The sequence below is a fragment of the Onychostruthus taczanowskii genome, unplaced genomic scaffold (assembly GCF_017590055.1).
Source record: "Onychostruthus taczanowskii isolate IOZ18803 unplaced genomic scaffold, ASM1759005v1 scaffold5, whole genome shotgun sequence".
NCBI lineage: Eukaryota > Metazoa > Chordata > Aves > Passeriformes > Passeridae > Onychostruthus > Onychostruthus taczanowskii.
In genome coordinates this window covers 14145560-14172779 of record NW_024502568.1, presented here as the reverse complement: position 1 = coordinate 14172779, position 27220 = coordinate 14145560, and the positions used below count along the sequence as shown (strand labels likewise).

The window sequence follows — 27220 nt, the reverse complement described above, 5'->3', positions numbered from 1 at the left end:
AGCATTAAAAAAGCCCCGTTCTCCTGGTGAAGATTTTCTGGAAAAGCCATGCGGAGCAAGTTTGCACATTCCTCTGTCTAAATGGACTGTATAGCCACTTAATTTTTATTCACTTTGAAACAGAGATGTTTTCTTTGGATCCATTATCATTGTAGCTCTTTTCACACAGCATGAAATCCACGGCTGGTTTACTTGGCTGGAACACTCTGTCAAATACCTGAAACAGTAAGTGCCTGTGTGTATGGCATATAATGGCATGGAAATATTTATTATATTTTTGTTCAGATGAAGTGACTTCACCGCTTGTCAGCTCTGCCTCAAGGACTGTGAGCAAAGATACCTGCCTCAGGTTCAGGCTGAAACGTCTCTACTGCCAAATTCCTCACAAGCTGCTGGCTGCAGCCCTGGCATCTTCGGGTGTCGTGTTATACTTACTTTGTACAGGGAGAGAACAGCTCCTTGCAGGGGCTGTTTTCGAGTTTCTCCTCTGTCTGCTGGATAAGTTCTTGACTGACTTCGGGAACATAGGCTGGAGACTGGGGAGAGAAGAGAGGGGCACATTAACTCTCCACGAGGTGCAGATTCTGCTCTCCTAATGTGTGAGAGGCACATTCATTATTTATGCCCCTGAGCTGCTTCCATTCAATTCCAGCGGTTGTGTAAAAGCAAAGGAGCTTTACGTCAAAGAGCAGTAAAATAGGATACCGTGGCAACTCGCTCCACATTCCACTCTATCCTCACATTGCTTTTCTGCCTTCTCCGGTACTTTCACCTCCTTGCCCAGCCTCATGAATATGCAGGACCCACTCCTTGCCAATTCTTTGAACTGCTCCCTTGCATCCCATGAAAAATGTGCTGGCCTGAACTGTGTGCAGCCCATTCTATTAAACAAAAGAGAATTTGCCCAGTATTTTCACTTCATGGGTGATTCATTGTGCTGCCTGAAAAATCAATTTTTTTTCCTGTTTTTTTCTTCTTTTTTTTTTTTTTCTTTTTTCACCAGCAAAGCAAAACAAGAGCAGAGCATTGGTACCTATTGATATAGATCTATATCTATCTATATATTAAAAAAGATGTTCACAAAAGTATCTGGACACCTTAGTTCATCCTTAGACAAAAATAATTCAGCAGCTTTAAAATAATAATTTCAGAAAGGAACTTTGCCAACCAACCACATACACTCTTTTCATCCTCTCCTCCCTTAGAGAGAATGTACATTCAACCCTGCAAACCTTACCAAAGAGAGGTCTCTTGCAATATGCCTTGATGGTTAACCAGTTTAGGACTTTTGGGACTAATTATCTAAAAAGACAGTTTTTTAGGCAGTCCACATTCTTACACATTGACAACATCCTGTAGTTATATTACAAAGTGTATATTTGTGTGTGTGTGCACCTATTTAAAGGCATTTCTCCCATGTACATGAAAGTCCCTTTATATAACCAACTGGATTTGGGTATTCTCAATAAACTCAGACATAGGTGGTAAAATCCTCTTCCCTTGCAGAAGCCTTAATGCTCAGTAAGGTCCCCCATCCATGCCCACAACCACCAGATGTGCTGAGTGGGTGGGGCACAGAGCAGCATCCCTCATTCCTGGCCAGATGTTCTCATTAACTCACCCCTAGTCAGAGATATCTTGGCAAGCACTGAAATGCATTGCAGGCAGAGTTCAAAAACACTGGGAATGAGGACAGGGGAAGGGGCAGAGGTGGAGCCACAGAAAATCTCCAGCATGTTGAAAGCTGAATTAAGTCTTTTATCTTTTCCTTCCCACTGCTGAAATGTGAATATGATCCTGGTTGTGACATGAAAAAGTAAGTTTGTTCCACTTGAATGTTTTTAAATAGGAACATGGTTTACAGAACTGTCTGTGCACGCTGTGCAATGCACTCTCACTGCTCAGCCTTGACAGACAATCTGCAGAGCGTGCTGGGGACACCTCTGACCTCACCGAAATGTTTCCTCATTTCCTCAATATATTCCTCCATTTCCTCAGCAAAAGATATCTAGGGAACACCCACTTTTAATCACAGACAGAGTAGATTACTAATAATTAAAGAGTCTCACGGTTTCTTGAGAGGTAGATCAGCCCCTCATGTTAACATCTAAAAGGCAGAGACTGAGACAAAGCCAGTTTTCTCAGCTTAATTGACCACTGAGGTAACTATACATGCCCACAACAAAATCTAAGTCCCAGTTTTAGTTCAAGAGAGTAAGTAGAGGCAAGAGGGAAGCAATGAAAGAACTACACAAAAACCTCCTGTTTTCCAGTCCTAGAGCACTGAAACTACTGGGGAAAAGACAGGGAAGCAGATTAAACCAAAGGTTTTTAAAGCAATATTCAGATATGAATAAAAGCCTAACGATTTCAGCTGATTTTGGCTACAAACCAGAAGAATGAATACCTTTAATTTACAATTTATGCACTCAGTGGATACACATTTGCACACACATGCTTGCTGGTAGCCCAGAGCTGGTAGGTGGCTGTGTGAATCCAGTGGTCTATGCCCTGGGTCAAGATGATAATCTCTCTGATTTACAGGGAACAGAAACACCCCTGAACTCCACAGTTTTGGGGCTGCTGTGGACCAGGGGTGTTTTTGATGTGAATGGAGCAGCACTTCAGTAAAATCCATTCCAGGGCCTCTAACTGAAGTTACTACTGACTACATCTGGAACTTGTTCTGCTTTTAGAGGTCAAAACAGGAATCCAAAAGCTAAGTACTAAACTGCATAATTAGTCATTTAGACCAAGTGACCTGATTCTTACTCAGGCCAGGCAATTTCATCTCCCATTGGGAATTCATTTCCCAGTGGAAGGTAAACTGCCTTAAGGTTAGTGTTGAAGATCATGCCCATGACACATTACTAATTCCATCAAACTTTGTCTGAGATCAAAGTACGTTTTAAAAAATAAATTATAAGCATCAGCTAACTCTTATTCATAAAGAGGAAATTAAATTATTGTAGTGAAAGGGGGGAAGAATGAGCAAACAAAATAGTAAGTAAGACAATGTGGGAAGTATTTAAAAATGACACAAACTGTGATTCCTCTCTCCAAGTTTGTGGGAGATACAGTCACCACTTTGTTTTTCAAAACCACTCATTGCTGACCTCTGAGTCTTTACTTCCTCTGCACAAACTTGAGCAAGGTAACAATATCAAGGTAGGCAAAGACAGGAACTCACTGAAATCCCATGCCTGGACTAAAGCCTTAGAGTGCAGTGCAAACACTTCTCCAGACCACTCAATTTCCTATAACAAGGAATAGAGGATTTTTTTATTTTTTTTTCCCCCCCCCCAAAGGCTGATCATTTCCAAAGCTTCTGTAGACCCAGTAAAACATTTTGTGCCGTTCTACAGCCTTTCACAGAGTTCAGGGCACCACATGCCTGGGAAGAACATACCCAACCCTTCCCAACTCTGCCTACAGCTCCAGGGAGCCTTTGTATGATCCTTCCTGAGAATATCCTTGAGACTTCCCAGTTCCCACTGCTCCCATTAAACAGCCATGGCTGCCACTTTCCCTGAGTGAACATTGTGCATACCCACAGCCTTCAGAAGTTCAAACAAAACCAGGAACAATTACAACCCAAAACCCAACCCACCAACCTACTTTTGCTCCCCTGGAGAGCCATTAGGTAGCACAGGTTATGCGTGCAAGGAAGCCTTTGGATCCCAAGAGTGAAAGCTTCCAAAGGTAACACTCTGGCCATTTACAGATGAAAAAGTTGCTTCTTCCCTGGAGAGGTGCAGAAGATTTCTGCAGCCACAATGAAATGGTTATTAACACCATTCTCCTGCTGCACTATGGGCAATGGCTATAAAAGCAAATTTGGCTTTTACAAGGGAACAGAGACACCTTTTCCAACATATTAAATGTCCTGTGGTAGCTAGGAGAGCCATACACCGTGATTAAAACCATTACATCTGAGCTTGTGACAAAGAATATTCTGCTAACTCTTCAGAAACACCTGCAGAAACCAGTTACACTTTCTTGCATTCAAAACAAAACACTGGGGAGTTACAAGTATAGTTCCATATTTGCCCTAATGGCTATTCTGTTTCCTGAAGGCAAAGAAAGAGATTCTTAATCTCACTTACAATAATGTAATCAGAAATTATGCCAGTCAAACTAACTGATTAACACTAGGGTAAAGCTGATGGAACTGAAAGCAGATTCATGGCAGCACAAGATGTACTGAAGTTGATCCTACAATAAAAATTTCTCTCATCACATTATCCTTATTAATCAGATATTTTAATAATAGTCAAAAAGTCCACACTACTTTTACCAGTTTTTAACCAAAATCTACCTCCTGTACCTTCTCTTGTCAGGCCAGAAACTGGAAACCTCTCTACAAATATTTTGCAGGCATAGCAATAGCTCTGTTTTATGATACTCTCCCGTTTAATTTTTAAGAAAAGAATGCAACTAGGAATTGTGTTAGTGGTTATTTGAGAAACAAGAAATGGATATTCAGTTACTTCTGAGTGCCATTATCCCACCCTGAGAAAAGTCTCCACTTTTAAATTTTTTTTTCCTGTCTTTAGAAAAGAGTTCCTCTCAGATGCTCTCTCCTTTCCATTAATGGCATGAGAACAGCTGATATGCCTCACATTTGCTCAGGGTTAGTTGTGTTCATGCCCACAAAAAGTCTGGATGTCAGCAGGGCCCTGTCCAGCAACACTGTCTGGTGCTGCCCATGGCCTGGCCCCCCACTGAAGTACTGAAAAGTCTGATTCAGATCAGATGAGAGCTTCCAGGCTCTGTGACTCCCCATCTTCTGTTATTTTGAATGTCATGTTGCATCGCTGCACTTTAAAACGTGGCCTCTCCTTTTCTGACAGCTCTGTAAGTTTTGCTACAGGCTATTTCACCCAAATCTCCAAGACCCAATCTTTGCTGAGTTCACTGAACAGGACAGCCATCAAAAAAAACCTCTCTAAAGTCATCTCTGTGTGTTTGCCATGCGACTCACAGCATCTCTCAGTGCTTCCCCTGCGACTGCGTGGGGGACATCCGACCTTTTATTGATCTATCAGCAAATCAAACTCTTTATCAAACAAGCTGGAGTGCTGGCAGTACCAAGGGAGGCATTCTCTTTTACTTTTTTCAACAGACGTGTTATTTGTTCTACCTTTTCTTATGAGATAAGAAACATTCCCAAACATTTACTGTGCATGACCTCGGTCAAGACGTGGAGCGCTACAGGCGTCGCCTCCACGCCTGTGTGAGTGAAAGCAGCCAGCCTGCAAGCAGAGATTGGCACTTTCAAGGAACAGAAGCATTTTGCTGGCAGCCCAGCAGCTGGGGCTCACACTTGTGGAACTGGGGCGAGGTGGGAAGCAGGTGTCCCCAGTTATTCCCACACAACACAAACCTGCGTGGGCAGAGCTGGCTCGCTACGTGCAACGCCGCTGTTTCCATGGGAAAAGTGCCCAAAGACAAAGTGGACTGAGAGGGGTGCCTTGAGGATCCAGCTAAAGACATATCCAGCTGGGGTCATCAACATTTGAGAAACCTATAGAGAGCTGACAAGAGCACCAAGTGCCAGGAGTGCTGGGAAACATGCTTAGGAAAAAATGCCCAGAGGAAAACACTGAGGAATCTTAGAATCTGTTTAGGCTGGAAAAGAAAGGGTGAAACTTGATAAAGGTCTTTTAATATAGAAATGTTTTTAATAAAAAGGGCAGGGATCAATTATTCTGTGTATTCTTCTCTGCTCTGGGGGAATGATGTGAAGAAATCCACTTAATTGGATATGAAGGCTTTTTATTCTAATTTTTCACACAGGGAAGCAGAAGAACAGGCCTATGAATATTGTGGAATCTGTTCTCAGAGGTCTGAAAGACCTCCAAGGGCACTCAGACATCTGTTGATCATCTAAATGTATTTGATCTCTGTTCAATGCAAGAGGCTCTTGAGCCCTTTCCCAATCCTTTGTACCAATGATTTTGCAAAACACTGGGCTTCATAAAGCACAGGCACATGGCACGGCCATGAGAACAGATGATGGGAGTTTGTTTGCTGAGTGCTCACCAAAGGAAACCTGTATTTCTGAGTAACAGAATAAGAATCTTTGCAAATTAACAATCCTGCTTCAAAGACTTGTCTCAATCATCACTGTCTCCTAAAAAAAATAAATGACATGGCTTGTAGATCCCTGAAGTTCAGACCAGAAAAAGGGAAAGCATTGAGTTTGGCCAGACTGACTTTGTAGGAAACAGAGCAGGTCCATAGTTTGAAGGTAATTCTTTATCCTTACACAATGACTTTCATCTAAGAACCTCAAAATAATAAATCTTCAGTGCAGGATTAAGTCTTCATGAGCTAGGTGGCAATCTCACAATATTTTACAGAACAGTGCACAGGAGGTTGAGAGATGTGTTTTGCAGATTTGATCATCACCTGTGACTGGAATCAACGAAGTCGCACTGAGATAAATGAAAGCTAGAGATGCTCAGATTCCTCAAATCAGTCCAATTGTCCCTTGCAATTAGTGAATAAAGAATAGAAACCTAGAAGTACAGGCTTTCATTTCATACCAGCTCCTGCCAGTGGATGTGAGTCATCAGGGTGTCTTACAGCACAACTGTTCATCACTATACGAACCAGAAAGATTCCACATTCTTTAGATTGAATAGACCTCATGCAAACTTCTGTCACAAACACAACTGCTTTCCTGGCAAGTTTCAGGCATGCAGCTGATACTGAAACATGATGAGTTATTTTAAAAGTCACTTGCGTAAAATAAATAACGTTCAGCATATGTTATGTTTCAGGTTATGAAAACATTCCACAACAAACTGGCTTAAAACAATTAAAAACGTTTCAGTCAATGGACAAAAGTTCAAGCTGTAACTTTTCTTGAGCTGCCTCTCAAATTGCCTTCCAAGCATTTGTCTTCATGATATGTGTATTTTCAGATGTTGACAGCAATGTTCCACATATAATCTGTTTGAAAATCTTCACACACTCTTGCTACTAGTAGAGACCTCAAAACTATGACAGAAACAGGCTAAAATGAACTTTTTGTGTGAGATGATGCATGATCAGACAAGAAGAGTTCATACACAAAAACCTGGAAATTCTGGCTTTATCCAGCAGTCTGAGCTCCAACCATGTGGGAAGTTCCAACCACGCAGCCAGGGACTGACTGAGGGAAAGTGTGAAGGGACTGACAGAGGGAATCCAAAGCTCTTTTAGGTTGGAAAAGACCTTTAAGATCACTGAGTCCCATCAAGAAATTCAGAGGAGAGCAGCAGATGAGGAAATGGAATGTCTTGGTTGTATTTAGATTTTGGGAAATCAAGGCTGGGCATTCCTGGTGAGGGAAAGGATCCTAGCACTGCCACAGCACACGCAGTCTCCTGATGCCTTTTGGCGTTACACAAAGAAATCTTGGAACATTCTTTTGCCTTTCCCTGTGTCTGATCTTATCTATTCAGTTTGAGCTGTATGTGTGGTAAACAGCCAATTCTACATCAGGAGCAGCTGCAACACTTTAACTAATCAACTTCTGCATTTTCTTTTTACTTTTTTTTTTTTCCCTGCCACAGTCATTTGGTCTGTATGAGGAGAATCAGTAAAGCAAAAGGCTTCATAATTCCAGGATATTTGCTTTGAGAGGACAGATGTAGGAACTGGCAGTGAGGTGAACGGGGAGCATGGAAGGCAGCTGTGTTATTAGCAGTAATTTATGTATTACAAGTCTGTAGACATGACACCTAAGAATGGGGGCCCACTACAGACACGTCATGGGAGCCAGAGCTTTCAAAGCAAACCAACCTCACCAGCCCTGGCAGTGGGAGCAGGGGCCAAAGACATGAAATACCTCATCCAGGATTACAGAGAGGGTCACTGGCAGAGAAAATATTGAGCCCAATCCCAATACCCAGGGCAGGATCACTTGCTGTATCTGAGTGAAGCAAATCATCAGTGCCTGTCAGCTGTGGGGTTTGTTTTGTAGCTGCAAGCTGATCTGGAGTCATGACAAATCTGTTTTCCCTCATATGCTACTAAACTATCAAAACACATGTTGACACACAGAGAAATACAATGACTGGAGACAGCAGAGCCCTCAGCAAGCAGCTGAGCATGTTCTAGCCTGGAGGGGTTGTACTAATACTGCACAAAGGGCCGTGCTACCACCTCAGTTCTGGTGGCAGAGCTGGAGTAGCTTCAGGCTCCCTCACTTGCCCTGGACTCCTCGGGTTACCTCTTGTGCCTCAGCAAGCCCAGCAGAAGAAAAAGGAGAAGTTTTCTCCCTGGGTTCCCAGCATCCTTCCTCTCTGGAGCTGCAGTCTAGAGCCGTGCCCTTCCTTGGGAAAACAGCAGCCTCTGAGGTTTCCCTTCTGACAAGTGCAGAGGAAGTATATGAATTATTTTTTGGCTCTCCTGTTAGTCAGCAACAGGGCCTGCTATCTGGCTATACCTTGTTTGTCCTCCTCTCAGCAGACATTTTTGTAGCTGCTCCTTTCTAGAAGCCGCATTTCTGCTCCTGATGGTGGCAAACAAGCAACTGCCATGCAAATGGTGTGAGTCAACATGTTTCCTACATACAGCTTTTCTGTCCAAAGTGTGGTTTCCTTGGAATGTTGACTTATTTGATTCAGAGAAATCTGGGGGCATAACCACAACAGGAGTTTCGGAGCAACAAAGGAAAAGACTGCCTAGGCTCAAGAAGGAGAAAATTTTTCCTGGCTCCCATTGGTGACCAGAGCTTAAACACCCAAAGCCCCATAGAAAGTAATTTTGAAGTAACAAAATGTCCCATGAGACAAAATTTAATTGCTTCATCATCTCCTTTTGCAAGTCCAGTGAATCAGCTGCAGACTATACTCTTCAATTAAACAGAAACACTCACCACAATCCCAACCAGCTATGGGGTTTTTGGTACAGCTTATTTTAAGACTCTAAACTGGTCAGCACAGAAGATATGCTTTTGACTTCAATTAGTGAGAAATCAGGCCTCACAAGAAGTGCTTGGCAGGATATTTTCCTGAATCTTCAAACCCTAGTCCTTCCCTACCCATACTTTAAAAATGATTCTTTAGAAACATGCTCATAGAGGTTTCTTCACCAAAGAAACACATTTTTCCTCCTTTCTGTAGACATGCTCATAGAGGTTTCTTACCAAAGAAACACACTTTTCCTCCTTTCTGTAGACAATAGGTTTATTGGTGGAGGGGTGCTCATAAACCAGCCAGCTGAAATAGTTTTCAATAAATTTGCTTTTAAAGCAGGAGAAGGGAAAGTTTTGTTTTGCTTGTTGTTGCCCTTTTTCTGCCTTAAAAGCATTTTGCACCCAGATTAAAGGATGGAAACAGATGAAATAACCTGTCAGCAGGATGAGGAGGGCAGCTTAAGGAACACAGAAGACAAGGTTTATATCAAGCAGGATTTTCTGTCCTCCCCACAGCGAGGCTGCTCACAATCCTTTGGAGTGTCACAGAACCACTTTTGTCAGCAGCCCTACAAGCAGCCAGATTATTTGATAAAGCTTTTTGGGAGAACAATATATTCCCACTATTACTAGCAGCAAACATGACAGGACAATTCTGAAAGCTTCTCTTCTCAGGAAGTTTTTTTCTCTTGTCACAAGTGCTTAAAGGTTTGGATAACATCCAGTGTCCAGCCTCTTATCAGGACCTTCCTACCTTTTAACATCCTCCTGCACTGATGGATGGCCTAAACATCAGCAAGCAACCTTATGTTGCAATAGTAATAGCTTGGCTTCCTCTGGTAAACCAAATGTCATTTGTTCCATTAAAAAAAAAATTTAAAAAACCCAAAAAAAACAACCCCTAAACAGATAAACACTCACTTACAACCTCAACGTTACTGAATGGCTTTCTTGCAGGAAAACAAACAGATCCCTGCTTGAATTCACTCCTGAGACACAAGGCTGTAAACAGGAGTAACCCTTCCCTTGCAGGCTGAAGCCTGATCCACACTGAGCTGATGTTTTGCCACTTGCAGGGTGGATTCTATCGAATTTGCCTTCATCTTTTTCCATTAGCAGGTCAAAATCCTGAGGAAACATTTGAATGAAAAAAAATAAAAATCCAAAAGAGAGTCCGGGAAGGTCTTGAAAAGAATTAGGAAACCAATTAAACAAACATCAGGCAGGAGCCAGTGGCCCACTCACAGAAAGACTGGAAACACCCAGGAAGGCAAACAAAATCTCTGCTGGAAACAGGGCATTCCCACATCACCTGGATCACACAATCCATTAGCAATCATATGGTAAGAGCCATCTGCAAGGAACTGGGAGGGAAGACATTTATTGTAGGGAATGACATGCTGTTTGCAGTGGCATATTCCACTCTTCCTCACTTTTGCTTGTTGGACAAACAACATCAGTGCAAGGATAATAAACTTGCTGTTATTGTTAAACTATGCTTGATTTTTGACTCAGGTCAGAGTCTGACTTGGTTAAAAAAAATTAGCATACAAGCTAAAGCTTGGCAAGCAGGTTAACATGACTTTTTTCAGTGTTGTTGGATTACTGGGAAAAAAATATTAAACATGAATAGCTTGAAGTGTCACTTATCCACAACTTAAGTATGCTGATTATTTCTAAATCAATTTGTAAAAATAAGACTTTTAAAAAAAATCTCACTTTTTACACTTACCTAGCAATATTTTACAGAAATTAAATATATTTCTTTCTGTGAAATTTAAAACCCTGTGATTCCTGGTTCCAAGTTAAAATAGCACAGTCTACCAGCTTACTGATTCTTCTAGTTGCATTATCCCAACCAAAGGTGTCAGCCTCAGGCATCTCAGTGGAATTTGCCTGACCTGTTCTTGTGAGGCTCCTCAGATGCTGAAGTCTCCAGATGTTTTTTCTAGAATCCTAATTTCCTATTACAAGGGAACCAGATGAGAAATAAGGTACGATTAACTTCCATTCTCACCACGTGCCTCTACATTCTCTGCTTTGTTGGCGTTGCCTGTTACTGCTTCTGAGTTTAGCACAAGGAATCCTGAGCCCAGGGGGACATTAGTTGATCCATTACACTTTTAGTTCCAGAAATCTGAAACTGAACCAACCAGCAAAGTTGCAGCAAGTGGGGGAATGGATGGGCTGTGGAGGTCAGGTCTTCAAAGGACTCCTGAACTACTGAGAAATTGTGCACAGAAACCTGTGTGGATACGACATGTGAGGTAATTTAATGTATTCTGCATGACACCTAGTACGGAATTCACCTCATCACACTTTAATGACCCAAAAGCTGAGACACTCAGAGTCTCCCCAGGCTCCCTGTAGCCAGTGGGCAGAAAGAGTCATCTCATCTCTCCATTCCAGATGCCTCTAAGGCTGAGTGCTGGGAATGCAAGAGGCTGGACTCACCAGAGGTCTATTTTAATGTCATTCTGTGCAAACACACAAAAGCCATCTCCTGCAGATTCCTGGATGTTTTGCAAGTCAGTGTTCCAGACAGCTGGAAAAGGCTGATTCCTTTTTTCCCATGTGAGCAAAATTTTCAGGCAGAAGAGGCTGTTTCTGGGAAAGCTGAATGGACCTGAAAGTCTTTCAGAATTAACTGCCTTTGCCACTGGAAAATCCATACAAACCAAATATAAGTCATGAGGGGCATGCAGAGGGGATAGGGAAAAGATGGGCCCCCAAAACAGGGAGGAGGAAACTATAATTAGCATATTCATTAGCCAAGGGCAGGCAAATAGAGCCTTCCTGTGGCCAAAAATCCTGAGCAGATCTGCTCTTTGTTTGCAGAGTGCTTCTGGATGGGCTGGCTGCTCTCTGAGAGGAGCTGGGGGCCTGCCCTGCCTCACAGGCAGATGTAAGCCAGGTTCACATGTGTGGTTGACATCCATTAGTGGAATCGAGTTTCCATTTTCCAAAGGGACAAGTCAGAGTAACTCCAGCAAACACAGGGAAGCCAGAAGGCTTCTTCTCAATGACCAAAGCATCCCAATGCTTTTGCTTTTGCTTTGACCAAAAATGACAAACAGTTAGGAGCCATGTGCACTGGGGGGTGTAACCTCTCCAGAAGAACAGGGAAAGAGAAGCAGAGCTTCAATAGCTCTGATGAGCACAAAACCAGAGGAGTTAATGACTCCAGCCCAGGCCTTCCACCAGTCTGAGCAAAGGCACTGCAAATGCAGCCCTTCCTGAGCCCAAGGACAGGACACAGGACCACCCAAGGACCTATGCTGGGGTAGCATCACCAGGACAGGCCAGGCTCCAAGTTGCTTCCACAGGCTCTCCTGCAAGTTTGGCACCACTGCAGGAGACAGAAGCCCTCAGTAAGTGTTTAGTTAACTAACATTTGTATTATAAACAGTGGGTAAAGGATGAGGAAATAGGACTCAAGCAAACCGTGAGAAAAAAGCCTTTTTGCCTGAGACCACAGCAAAGGGACTCCTAATCAAGGCAACACTGTGATTTTTCAGATTCCCTACCACACTACATTACAGCCTCGCCTCAGTGACAGACAAATGTCTATTAAAATAAATCCTGACTAGAAAGCATTAATTTGAGTAACACAGTTGCCGTTCTGCCACCCAGACATTTTCCCAGAACTGAACTTGGGAAAGATGAGCTTTTTCAGAGAGCCCACTGAGAAGGTACTTTCCTGGACTCAGACACAGTGATCAGCAGAGATATTGATCGTGCTGTCTCTGCAGCAACAACAGGAATTATCCATTGATTTCTCTGGAGACTGGATTACGTATTGATTATGTGAGCTGCAAAGCAGAGAACTAAGTAATGCTATCATGTCTGGCTAAAATGGTGCTCGTAGAGTAGTGAAGTCAATAGAAAGGGGAGATGAGAAATCCATTGAGGCAAAGGGCAAAGTCCCAGGGTAATTAATTAAATGGCAAAATTCTCCTGGCTCAAGTGATGCTAGGATTCCTACTTAAGCATTTTGTATCCTGAAAAGTCCCCTAATAGGAGCTCAAAGGATGCAGTGAATAATGCTTTGAGCAAGTAAATAATTCCAGCCCATCCCGAGTCCATGTAGCACACTGTGGACAGACAGGCACCTCATTCATTGCTTACTTCAATTGGGTCATTAATGAAATGCATAGAGTTTAGAAAAATTTGAAAACTAGCTGTGGAGATAACTCTTGGACCAAGCCTGAAGGGGCCATCCACTGCAGCCAGTGAAAAGAGATGCTGTGGTGGCCTTTTATCAGCAAGATAATAAGCTTAAAGGGAGACAGAGATGACTTGCTGGATATAAGTGACATAAGCTGAATTTGTTGGAGAAAGAAAACAATGTAGGAAACAGCCCCTGAAGGCTCACCTTTCAAAAGACAGAGCCTCTGTCTTGCATTAAACTCTGCAGATTGCTTTACAGAAGCTTAATCTTTCTATCTTCCACTGCTTCCCCTAGAGTGGCATTCAGCTTTTGTTCTGGCCATCCCAAAAACTAATTATAACATGTTCCGTAGGAGGCATTTAGTAAAACTAAACAGGTAGAGGAAGAGGTCTCAGGACTTGAATCCAATTCTTGGTATGGTGTGACCTGCTGGATTCAGCCAGAATCATTAAGGAGTGATAGATGAAGCTTCACTGATCAGCAAAGATGACTCACCTAGAAGAACAAGTGCTGAAGTTAGCATTTATTTTGTGGGTGGAAATAGGAAGGAGGGGAAGAAATCTCAAGGAGAGAGGCAAAGGTCCTTGCTGTCAAGATCAAAGCAATGGCCAAAAGGAAACTACTCTGATGGTGCACAGAGATGGGAGAGGTGTCTGAGCAGGAGCCTGGCTCAGCCACGTGGCCTGGCCCAGCAGAAAGCCTCATGTGTAATTTTAATTTCATCTCACCCATCTTATGGAGACGTTTTCTTCTCCATAAACAGCTGGTTTGAGAGAAGGGCACATTTTAGCCAGTAGACAAGTGGAAGGCCAGGCACTGCTGATCAGCCAGAGGCTCTTTCAAGGGACTTTTCCCTCCCTTCCTTATCCTATAATTGTTCATAAAAACAAAGACATAATTTTGTTTACCCAAATCCCCACTGATAGCCTTAGACTGGTGTAAGGAGGTTATTGCTGTGCCCAGCTAACCTCTTGCAGCAAAGAAAGTGCAAACATGGCCTTTATTCTGTGCATTTCCTGGAGGAAAGGGTACTGGACAGGAATTCAGATAAGAAAATTCATGTTGTTGCTGTTCTTCGTATTCTGTGAAGTATTTTAATGGGGATAACAATACACATTAGACATCCTGTTCAGTAACATTTTTAGTACCCAGCTGAGTCCAAATATAAACTATAATGGCATATGGAGACTGTCTTAAGAGCCATTTCAAATCAATTTAGTTTTATATAGCGTCTCTTCAAGTCTCTCAAGGTGATTTACAGTGAAAAAGCAAATAGTGGGATAGTGATTTAGTAGAGAAAGGCATGGCAGCTGTCAGGCAGGAAGGAAAAAATGCTGCATGGAGACGTAAAAGTCTAATTTAAAAGCAGTACAAAGGTAAATATATCTCTTTGCTCTTCCAGTACAAGAAGCAGTCAGGTAATGAAGCCAGGTTGGGTTCAGTTTAATTCAACAGTTCAATGGAGCCATTTACAGACGGAAATGGACCTAAAACTGAACCTTTTCCACTCAGCTGCTGAGATTAGGAAAAAAACAGGGAAGAAATATTTGTGACCAATTCATTTTACCATCATATTTCACAACCTCAGAAATTTCAGACTTCCTGTGGCTTGGACTTCTGCCCTAGGGGCTTATGAAGTCAAGAAGGCAGCTTTAAGTGTCTTTTTCATGGAAATTGTTAAAGCCTTTTTTAAAGAAGCAAGATTCTAGTCAAGAAACCTTGACCTGGCTGGTGTGACAAGCATTGTGCTGCTCCTGTGCACGGAGGAGGAATAATTCTTCAGAGAATGTTTCCCTCTGCTACAGGACACCCTTCCCGGCTGGTGTGACAAGCATTGTGCTGCTCCTGTGCACGGAGGAGGAATAATTCTTCCCTCTGCTACAGGACACCCTTCCTGTGGGTTTTTGCCCTCCTGCTCACCCCTCAAGGGAAGCTGCTACAGAAGCCATGAAAACACTCATATTTTGGTGTTCCTAGTGTGAGGATCACATGTGCTCCTTACATTTCCCTCCCACCAAAGAGCTCAGGACGGGCTGTTGGATGTGACCGTTCCAGCAAACTTCAGGCAAGAGAGAGGGAATGCTACTGACCTCCAGGGACCTGAGTACACAGGATCCTGGGACAGCTCAGCATGGAAGGGACCTTGGAAGACTTCATGGAGAAGGGAGCCTAGATGAGATGATCCAGTGCCCAACAGCATCTTGAAAACCTCCAGTGATGAGGACTCCACCACACCCTTAGGGAGGTTGTTCCCATGTTTCCCTCTCTTCTTTGAGAGGCCTAAACCACCCATATTTCCTTCCACCTAAACCACCCACATTTCCTTCCACCTAAGCCAGCCCTGTTTCCTTCCACCTAAACCACCCATGTTTCCTTCCACCTAAACCAGCTGTTTGCTTCCACCTAAACCAGCCACATTTCCTTCCACCTAAACCATCCACATTTCCTTCCACCTAAACCATCCATGTTTCCTTCCACCTAAACCAGCTGTTTGCTTCCACCTAAACCAGCCACATTTCCTTCCACCTAAACCAACCATGTTTCCTTCCAGGTGCCAGGATTTGTCAGGATTTGTCACTGCTGTTGCCTGTAGGTCAGGGACACAATGGAAGCCTGACCTGCTTGTGCACTAGGACTAAGATTTCAATTTTCCAACAAGCAGGTAGGGGCTGTTCAGGATGCCAAAGCTGTGGAGAGCCTGAATTGTGATCACTTGAGAAAGAACCTCCTTGCTCCACCACCCTGGCAAGCCCAGGGTTTGTTTAGTGGCCTCAGGGCAGGCGTCTCACAGGCAGTGACTTTGTGAGTCACACGGGGCTGGGAGTCCTGCTGGGATGTCTGTTCATCTGGGAAAGTGCCTTCTCTTCCTTTCTGCTGTGCAAGAAGTGCATGTTTTATTAAATAAAGTGCATATTCCCTATGCAAATGAGCGCCCTTTGGAATGGTGATACACTGACACGTTTTATGTTAAATATGTATGCCCTTTAAAAACTGAAGCAAGAACTAAAAATCATTTATAAATATTAAAGAGCAAGAAGTCTACTTTTTGTTTTCACTGTGTTTCTGATCCTGCACTCTGGGAAAAACACTACTCACATTATGAGACTGAATTATCTGTCCAAGAACTAAACCTGTAATTTTATTCTATCAGTCAAGCTGCATGTCACGCTTTTTTTGTATCAAGACAATCAGGTTCTTTGAAGCACAGACACACACCTACTTAAAAGAAGCTTTCAGCTGAAAGCAGAAGACTACAGAAACAGCAGCAATTTGTACCTTTCAAGGGATTGATAATTAAATAGAGAAATGCTGATTCCAATGAAAAGAAGGTTTCTTTGCTGGCCAGGATGATGTTCCATTAGGACATTTGGGTCCAGATTCATCTGCTTGGACTGCAGACATCAGTCCTTTGAATCACTGACTTCTAATGGCTTCAGATATGTCCTTTGGAGATACTTATTTCTCTTTCTTGACAAGAAAGGACAGTAGGCCATCTGCACTCCTAACCTGGCTACCTTAGTTAGGTATCTAAAATGAAATTAAATCAGTCCAGGCCTTGCTCTAGTTTTTCAAGTATTTGTTGCATGGCACACCTATTAGACAGTCTAGTATTCAACCCATTGCTGCAGCACAGTCTACCTTGCCTCTAGGAAGTATTTTCTGCTATGCAGGGTTTCCACATCCCTCTGGGAAGAAGCAGAAGTTTCTCATTAAGGAACAAAAGTGCAGCAAGACCAATGCAGACATGAAAGCACCACCAGCAGGGAGGCAGTTTTAGATTACAAGTGAAGGAGAGTAGCTCTGTGTTTCACAGGATCACAAAAAGGGTGATGTTGGAAGGGACCACTGGAGGTCATCCAGTTTCCTTCTGCTCAGAGTTGTTAAGGTAACTTGCAAATACCAGAAAAGTCTCAGGACAGACTGTAAATATGCTGTGCCAATTTTACATACTGAGAAACCAGGTACACAGGTCAAATAAGAAGTCCAGGGCACGACAGAGAATGGAAACTCCAGCCCTGGAGTCCCAGTATTTTTCCTTCCTGTAACACCACCGTTCTTTGTTGATGAAGAAGCAGCAGTTTTCAGCTTGGTCTTCATTGCACATTCACTAAATTATTCCATGTGCTTCTGGCTGCACCATGGACGGCAGGAGAGCCAATGGACAGCACTGAAAGGCTTTTGGAAACCTGCAGCAAGACTGGCTGAAGTGAAGCAATGCTCTTCTCCCCTCACTTTACTAGCTCTGCTATCAGCAAAATGCCTTTCTCCCTTTCCAGATGGGAGCTGGAGCAGTGGGAAATATTTTCCCTCAGAGTTTGTTGCTCTGTTGACAGGAATTTTAAGACAAAAGGTCATTTTGGTGGATTTAAAAAGCAGTGGAACTTCATGCCCCTAATGAATGGGCAGCAGGAACTCATACTGGCAGTGCTCAATGGCTGCACATGAAACTAGCCAGGCTCAGTAAATGAAACCAGATCCCAAAATGCAGCCTGAGATAACTGAAAGTATGCATCAAAGTTTATTGTAGGAAAATGACTGAGTGGAAAAAGAGTGGTCTGCTCTGCCCCTGCACCTCCAAAACATATTGTACCATTTAAACCCTCTAGAAAGACATCTGCCAAAAATGTGATTAATTCTCCTGAAGGCCATGTGCATTACTTTTGTAAAACAGTTGAAGCAGCAATTGCACGTCTTTGATTGCTCTTACGAAAGCAACTTAGGAAAAATCCTAGGATTGCTCTTGTGTTTGAAGATGCTCTTGTGTTTGAAGCTGCTCTTGTGTTTGAAGCTGGATGTTTACTGCTTACTGGCAGTGACTTGTGTAGCAAAGGTGAAATGTGGTCAGGAAATGGTTGTAACCCCCAAAAAGGGTGAGTCCCAGAGCAGCCTGTCCCAAATTCCAGCAGCACATCCTGTATCTCTGTTTGGAGTGCCACCCTGTGGACTGCTGCTCCCATGAGCTCCTCTCCTTCCCACAACACTCAGGACACACCTTGGGCACAAGGATGGGTGACAGCACCTCTGAGCTCCCAACCCCACTGTCCCTGTCAGTCCTGTGTGTCCCTGCCCAGCCTGGGGAAAACAGGGCTGGGGGAGAAATGGGAATTTCTGTACCAAAATACACTCTCTGTTATGAAAGACCATTTTTATCTGTGCTTTCTACACAACAGAATATGAAATACCACCACCACTTCTGAGCTGGATAGGAAATAATTGGGGCATCTGTTGGTAACAGCTGAGTGTCTTGCATTACACCCCCAATGCAGAGCTTTGTACACTGAGAAGAGACCAGAGAAGCCCTCTGCTCATCCACAGAAGAATTAAGCCCCTGGTAAGTCAAGTTCATCCTTGGAAGTCAATTTCTGGATTGCATTATAATTTTTTTTCTCTCCGAATGTTTGTGCAAGACTTGCAGGTTTATTCACTGGAGATTGCCACCATAAATTTTAGGAGTCTGGCTCACAAAGCCTGTAACAACCTTGTTTAGTAAAGGTGTGCCTTGCAGCATTCCTGCAGTAATGCCACTTTGGCTGCCCCTTACCTCTGGGGTGAGGTATTTCATCATGATTTCCTTTCCTTTCTCTCCCAGCTTTTCATCTGGAGCAATTTCATATTCTGCCTGGAACAGACATACAAAAAATAAAAGTCAATATTTGCACTCATATTTCACCATTATAACTTCATCTTGGATGTGGCCTTAACAGAACACTCTGTATGAAAAATTAGAAGGACAAATATAATTTTCTGGTGGAATCAAAACCTGTATACACAATCTTATTAAAATCCTTCCACTATATTTTGACCAGACCCTAGCGGTGCATCTTCTGGGGCTTTGTCTCTTAATTAACAACAATACCATTTAATTAATTTATATTTCATAACCTTGCAAAGCCAGCTTTCAGAAGGCATCCACTGACAAGAGAGATCTACTTCATTTGGCTTTGCTCAAAAGGAAGGTGGACACAGAAGGTAAAAATATTTCTCTGAGTGGTAGAGAAAGTGAATAATTGTTAACCCTTGCTAGAGTGGTGTTTCAAGTGCCAGGTGAATATACATATATATATATAGATATTATTCAATACATTGTCTTTTTTTGTTTAATGTGTGTTTTCTATGTATTTATGCTTTGATCTTGGTCTAACAATACCTGTGCAAAGCAGAGAGACCTGCCCATCACTATTAGTGACCTTTGGCTCAGTCCCTCCTGATTTCTCAGGAAAGATTTTTTAGGCCAAGAGGAAACAAGAGAGACCACTTAGAGGAATAGACACCATGAGCAAAATTCTCTTTGGCTTCCCTACTGCATTAAAAAAGGGAGCATCCCAACCTCACACACAAAGTCTACCTACATTTTAAAATTCTGACTGCTCTAGGTATTGAAGCATTACTGACTTCTGATGAGCTTTGTTTACATTAGAAATAAAAGAAGCACAATGTGTGTACCATGAAGATATGAATCACTTCAGCTAAAGTTTTGGATCCATGGAAGGATTTTGAAGGAAACACGTGCTGCAGGGCACCTCAGGGGCTAAAATGACATGTTATCTTAGGGACATTCCTGCTTGGCACTGCTTGGAATATGAAGCTTTAGCCTTCAGGTCAAAATATTTTCCAGAATTAAATAAAATAATAATAAAAAAAAGAAGACGACAGCCTAACAGCTTTCATGGCTGTATTTAAAAAAGGATCCCAGAAAATCCTGCCAAGCCAATTAAATAACCTGGTCCAATACAAGCTGTCTGTAATGATAAATGAGGAGGAAGCTTAAAAAAAAAAAAAAAAAAAAGGTAAATCAGACTGAACTGGCAAACACTTAGAAGAAGAAATTTCAGAACTATTGCCCACTGGAAGATGTATGTACTGCTCCAGGCTGGATGCAATAAATCTGCAGGCTGGCTGTAATGGATAGCCCAGCTAAGCAAACCTAAGAATGACATGGAAACCACAATGTAGTAATAATGCTATTCCCCTTCTATCTGGCCAGTGCTCATTTAGCTATTGCAGCTCAAGTCTGGAGCTGCATATTTACACACAGGCAACGCAGGTTGCTTAAACAATCTGGAATTATGATCTGATTTGGTTTGAGAAATGATAATGGCCGTAAATAAAAATTATGAAAAAACAACCAAAAACTAAAATCCACAAGTACAGTACTTCTTTTTAAGTGACAGTTTTGGTGATGAAACTGATAAGGTTCTCATAAAACTTAATTCAAGAGTTTTAAAAAAATCTTTTATCTAATTTCCTGTCCTTTTAGATGGTATCTGAGTATGGGTCATTTCAGCTCTTAAAGTTTAGAAACTCTGAAATGCTTAGAGCATCTTAGCAGCATTTTTCTCCATGATTTCTCTCTCCCTCATTTGCTTTCAAACTCTGATAATCTATTGTCTCCCTAGCAAATAAAACCTGATTATAAGTCATCATCTCCTATTTGAAGTGCACCAGGAGAGCTGTTGAAAAACTTGCTGTCCTTTTTGCCACACATAACCTCTAACAGTTGCATCCCATCTGAACTGTACAACAGGAAACAAACCAGGACAGACCAGAAGACAGAAACTCAGCAAGAACTGGATGTCTTGAAATGCAATTCCTGATGGGATCCAACATATGCAGAGCTAAATGCACATATATCCAGAGGATCTTGTTCTGCCTCAAGACAGACAGCAAAGAATAAAAGGAAGGTTTAATTACACTTGCATTTGACATTCCAAGGAAATGTGACATGGTGGTGGCGAAGGTGGGAAGTGACAGACAAGTGAGGATGTGACAAGGAACCATAAGCTCCAACTGTGCACAGTGTTGATTTCACTGTAGGTCTGCACTAGAAGCCTGTTCCATTTTGTTCCTAAGCTCATTATTATTTCTCCCTTCGGTGCCATTTTTGAGCTGCCAGCAACAGACCCTGGTGCATTTTCAGCCATGACCTGTTATTACAGCAGATAGACAGGAATGTCCCCATGCTCTCTCTGCCACCTGCCTGGGAAGCCACCAAGGTTCTCAACTCCTGGTCTTGTGCTTAAATCACAAGATACCTCCCTTTCTTTCCCAATACTCAAAAGCACTGCTACAGTTTGCAAATCCCTAATTGCTAGAAATAACATCATTTCTTAAAATCCGTGTGGAACAAAATATTTTCCATTATTCCTTTGATGAATCCAGGCATGTGTTTCAAGGCTCCTGCTCTGAAGTCTAATAGCTTCTCCATGCCCTAGTTAGGTCAGACAGGGCCCTATTCATAGCCCATAAACGAGGGGAGGATTTACGATCACCCTGACTCCGTGGGACAAGCTGCAGGGAAGGCTCTTTCTGTGGGCAGGCAGAGATCCTTCAGCCCAAATGGGGAGAGGATGTGGGCTGGCCACTGTCTGCTGCTAGCTTTTCTTCTGGCTGCTCTTTTGGAGGTGGTGGTTATGTTGGTGGCTCCTTCTTCCATAGAGGCAGCCGTGGCTGGATGGAGGAATGGGAGTGCAAAGTGGCCTTCCCCTTGGAGCAGCTGTCCTCAGGATGGGCTGAGAGATCAGATGGAAAAATGCTCTTCATCTGGGAAAGAGAGCAACATCTAGCCTGTGGCTGGCTGTGGGATGGGACCATGGTCTCAGGGACAGCCCAGGTTTGGGGGCTGGAGGCTGCCTGTGATGGATGGAGAGCTACCAGGGCAAACACACAGGGACCCCACAGGGGCTCACATTGATTCTGGCACAGCAATTTCTGTAGTATCTGCTTTTCACCTTAATGTTGGAGCTCCTGAAACTGCATGGCCAAAAATATGTGAAAATGGAAAAAACATCCAAAGAGATCTCTCTGCGGATCTGGGAGGATGCTCTCCCACAGCAGGTAGCTGATGGTTGCCTGTGGCAGCATGGCATGGCTGAGGGAATCATCACCCCTTGTACCCACAAGAAGATGGAGATGGGAACGGACACTCCCACCAGAGCAATTTTGGCTTCTTGGTAAAAGTCAGGAAGAGTGGAATCACCTTTTGAGCATCTGCAGGAGGTTATGGCATTTCAGTCCCAATTTTTCACCTCCACTTTCTCAGCTCCCTCCTCTGTTATCTGAGAATATCTCTCTGCTCAGTCTTTTCTCAGACTCCAGCCTCTGCCCTGTTATTGCTCTGTCCTCAGTGCCTGTCCTTGCACTTGCCTCTGCTGGAGATTTAAAATCTGTGACTAAAAATTGGAAGGCAAACCTCAAACAGCTGGGATTCATAATAACTCGCATTTCTAAATGAAAAGTGAACTTGAAGTCATATTTTTCATTTTTAAAGGCAGGACAGAAAGAGCCCTTTCAACTGTTTGAAAACACATTTTGAGTTAATGAGTTTGCTGATACCAACAAACTGGCATTTCTGATGGGAAAAGCCTTGAACAGCTTTAAGACACACATACACAGATGGTTTATATACCACAAAAGGGACTTAACCAAATGAAATCTCCCTAACAGCAAGACAGGGTTTTTACAAATGGCATTAAATGGATGCTCAGTCATCCTTTCACCCCAGGTAAGTGCCATGTCTAGTGAAGCATTCAGCTGAAAAGTCCACCCCAGGAGATTGTGCCTGTCACCCTGGCCCCTGAGCCCAGATATCACAAGCAGAAACAGCCTGGAGAGGCAGCAGGGCTATTTTCCTCCAGAAGATGTATTTTTGTGTGACATCAGTGCAAAAAAAGTAACCTTGTTCACATTAGAGAGAATAATGACCAAAATTGTCCACATTCTCCTCCAGTCAACCTAAATCTGGCCCACATTAAATTGTTAAAAGCCCTCCCTTGGTAAAAAGACATTATGAATGCGAGTAGATGAAGCAGGAAAGGGAGTCCAGAAGCTAAAGCCTTCATTTTAATGACACATAAAATCACAGGAGAAGGAAATGTCAGGTGCTGGCACCCTGGGAATGTGCTGATGAGAAGGGGACAGGAGCAAGAGGTCCCTGCTGGACTGAACTGCCCTCTTCTTGTGCTGGAGGCTCTGGCTGTGGAGAAGCAAACACGTCTTGCTAGCCCCTTGCCTGCTCACTGATCTGCCTTTTAGCACAGGAAACATTTCCCCTCACACTTTATTTTAATGGCTCTCTTTCAACAGCTCCGAAGTTGATGTTGCTAAAATATTTGTAAGCAGAGCAAAGTGTGCTTCAGGGCTGTGCGTGATCCCTTGGGTAAGGGCTTCAAGGGGAGCCCATTTAATCACAGACCATCTCCACCTAATGGTAACAGTTTATGTTCACACAGTTCCACCATCTGAAGGGCTACACCAGGCTTTGCTGAGCCGCTCTGTGGTTCCAAGCACCCAGACAAGCACGCGATGCCTCCAGAGCTCGTGGGAGCTTGGTGGATATTTTATCTCAGCCATCAGGACCTCTGTCATGAGTTTGTTTGCACAATATCTGCAGCAAGAGATGGCTGTCTGTCCTTACAGCCCTCGTGCCAGCTGGGAGAAGGGGTTGCTGTTGCTCCATTTCCCAGACAGACAGACAGACAGACACACCGACAGGCACTCACTGGTCCCACAGCAGCAGTGGGAGGCAAACACCCACAGCTCCACCAGTGCTGTGCTGCAGAGCTCTGCCTCTCTTTGTTCTTATCACTGTTATCATCTAACGTTGGGGCCTGCTGCTTACAAACCACATGTTGTGTTAGTCTGGGCTACAATCGATTGTGACTGATTACCCAAACACCGCTCGCACAAAACATGGAGAGACTTTATGCCTCTGAGCGCTTTCGTCTCAATTACTGGTTGAAATTGGCCAAGGTATTCACAGGTCTCAGAGGGAGCTGACAGCTACACACCTACATGCATGCACAATTCAGTGATACAAATCCTTTTTCTTCAGAAGGCAGCTTAACAACTGCTTAACAGGAAAAAAAATCCCCAAATTCTGCCATAATTACATTTGCAGGAGACTACATCAGACCATGTTAGTTATTTCACACAACAGCTGACATAAATGTCCTGTCAAGAGAGGATTTTTTTGTCTCTTTACATATTCTGGTCTGCAAGGTCTGGATGATTCTACCAGCCTTTGGAAGCAAAGGTGTGAGAGAGCTTAGACTCTCACAAGGATGTTGATAGGTTGTTAAATGTCTGACTCAGCTTCTGGGTTTCTCCCAGAAGCCTCAGTCACTTCTTTCCTTGCAGACAGTTGAGTGCATGAGTTGAAAAACTGTATAAAATATTGGGAGGCATCAAGTATTGGCTTCTGCCAGTGACTAACTGTGTCACTTAGATGGGCACTGAAAAAGAGATGATCCTTCCATTCAATGTGCAAAAAGCTCTGTGAGTCCCTCAAGAATAGCTAAATATGATCCCCTTTTATCTTTTCCCTTTATTTGACATTACACAAAAGGTAATTTTTGCATCTCATGTTAGAAAAATAACTAAGACAAAAGAAAATGAAGTCTCTTGGTTTTTCCTGCCTGTTACAGCAGGTGGTCTAGAAAAGGTTTCCCATTCCTGGTGGTCTCAGATTAGGGCTGTAAAGTCAGACTCCTGGTCTCATTTATAGGGCTTTTTTTTGCCTACCATAGGGCTTGGCTTGAATCCCGTTACTCACTAAACACAGCGTGACCCTGCTGGGCAAATTTCAGTAGCAATCATCCAATTTAATGGCAAAGGGCTGTATTGCTTGACCTTAATTTAGGGATTTTCATGGGCTGGGAGCAAGCTTATACAGAATTTGAAATCAATAAACAAATGAGATTGCTGTTAATTAGTGTTAAAAAGAAGAGAGAAAGATAAGGATTCAGACCTCCAGCCAGACTGGCATTTTGTTTATCAAATCCTCACAGTGCCAGACTGAGCCTAACTGGGAACAGACCAGTGGCCCAGTCACGGTACCCAGGGCAGCTCCAGCCTGCAGAAGCAAGTTGGGCTGGGTGAAAAGCAAAAGGATTTGGGAATATCAGCTTGGGATTGCTTGGAGACACACCTTTAAAATAAAGCCAGTGCCACCAGGTCTTGTATTTGCAGGGTTCCCAGACAAAGGAAGGAATGATGAATCTGACTCCATGTTCTTAGAAGGCTATTTCATTATTTTATGATATGTAATATATTAAAGAATACTATACTAAACTATACTAAAGAATACAGAAAGGATACAGACAGAAGGCTAAAAGAATACTAATGAAAAACTCGTGTCTCTCTCTTCAGAGTCCAATACAGCTTGGCCCCAATCGGCCAAAAAGTCAAAATAATTCACAGCAGAAACCAATGAAACAATCACCTGTGGGTAAACAATGTCCAACCACATTCCAAAGCAGCAAAAACACAGGAGAAGCAAATCAGATAATATTGTTTTCCTCTTTCTCTGAGGCTTCTCAGCTTCCCAGGAGAGAAATCCTGGGCAAGGGGATTTTTCCAGAATACATGACTGTGACAACCAGGAGCTTTTGCAGGAGCAGTGGGTGACACAGTGCCCTCAATCCCCAGAGCCAGCAGCAGGCTGGGCAGCACTGCAGCCACGGCTGGCACACGGTGCCCTGGGGTGCTGGACAGATGTTTCCCTGTGCCCAGATGTTGTTCCTGCTGTCAGTGGTGTGCCCTGAGTGCAGGCAGGGCTCGCACACCGGGGGATTCCCCTCTGCAGCCCCTGGGAGCTGCTGGAACCAAAATGTGCTGCCTGCAGCTGTGGGGAGGAGAGAGAAGAGAGCTGCTGAGCCCCTCCAAACTGAGCACGGCTCTGCCTGAGATTAAAGCACTTACAAGCTGTCTTCTGTGAGGAGGTTTCAGTTGTTGGTTTTTCTGGGTCTGGATTGAAGGCACTTGAGACAGTAGTTCGTGTTATGACTCAGGTGTTTATTATTTCTTATCAGTAAAACAGCCTCACTACTGTGAGTTCAGCAGCTTTTCATTAGAAGGCACAAAATGGCCAACAATCTCTTGTTACAAGGCCTTTTAAGACTAAACTATCCAATTAAGAACTGACACCTGGATTATTTACTTTTTTAGCCCAATAACTGATCCCAAAGAGCGCCCAGTGTGGACTTTTCTGCCCAATTACAAAATGCCACCCAAACCCATGAAGGAGGAAGAAGAAGCATGAAGAAGAAATCCAGGATGACACCCTGTGCCCTCCATCTTGCTTCTATCCACAACACACTGAAAATCCCAAACCCTAAATTTCTCAGCAAGTGATGCACCTATGGTGCTCTCTATAATATATTTCACACTTTTGTGGATTCCAGTCTATCTTGAAGTCTAGGAAACTTTCCCCATGAATGAGGGTCAGAGTCAGTGCTCCCCTGGGGGTCAGGACACCCCAGAGCAGACGGAGAAATATTCCTGGTGCCTTGGGCTTCCACATCCTGTGGCTGCCTTCCCAGGGATTCCTGCAGAAATTGCCATCTCCTTGGGGCTGCAGGTGGCACAGCTGGGGTGCCTCCCCCCAGAGGGGTGTGTGGTGTTTCTTCAGTGGCAGACACCTCACTGGACAACGCTGGTCCACATTCAGGGTACCCAAAGTGTCCTGCTGCCTGCTGGCCTTGAGCACAGCTGCACAGAGTGTTTGTCAGATGTCTCATGCACCTTGATGATGACACTTTTCACCAGAGAAAATCACAAGCAGGAATAACAGGTGGAAGTCATGACCAGCCGAAACTGATTCCGATATGATTTTACCCATCACTTTCTGTGATGCTGTAGGTTTGCTGTTGTCACTGCAGGAGTAACAAACCTTAAGAGACCACATGTCCTCTCCAGACTGTTACTTTTACAGCTTCACTGCAATCCTCACATTTCTCTATACTTCAGAGTAGCTTCACCATGTTGCAAACAAAACAATTTTATTCCTGTTGGTATGCATTGTTCTCCTTCTGACTGTCAGTGTTAGCCAGGGAGAGAGACCCTGTGGGCACTCACAAGTGACAAATTCATCTTGCTCTTTGGTACCATTTCACCTTTTGGGTGATCAACACCCTCCCCTTCCCCAGGTTCCCAGCAAAAGAAGTCACTGAGAGACTTTTCCACTGTGAACAGCTGGCAGGACACATGGCCAAGTGCTGCCACACTGGGAAAGAGCGTCAGGTCCCCCAGGGCTTGGGGGTGATGCTCAGTGGCTGGGTTAACTGATGGCTCACTGGGGTGGAAAATGGAGCAGATTTGTTTCTCAGTGACCTCAGTCAAGTTATTTATGTAGCTTGTGC

The 27220-nt window shown here is 43.4% G+C and overlaps 1 protein-coding gene across 3 annotated transcripts in view; it reads right to left on the bottom strand.

The window, feature by feature from the left end:
- GRK5 (G protein-coupled receptor kinase 5) overlaps positions 1-27220 on the bottom strand; it is a 156629-nt gene that overhangs the window by 32886 nt on the left and 96523 nt on the right. For 2 of the 3 annotated variants that reach the window (XM_041415749.1, XM_041415751.1), the window contains 2 exons: positions 18625-18702; positions 436-536 (listed from right to left, as the gene is read on the bottom strand). In XM_041415749.1, coding sequence (XP_041271683.1) covers positions 436-536; positions 18625-18702 — 179 coding nt within the window. The remainder of the gene's footprint in view (positions 1-435; positions 537-18624; positions 18703-27220) is intronic. The other variant, XM_041415750.1, reaches the window with a different exon arrangement.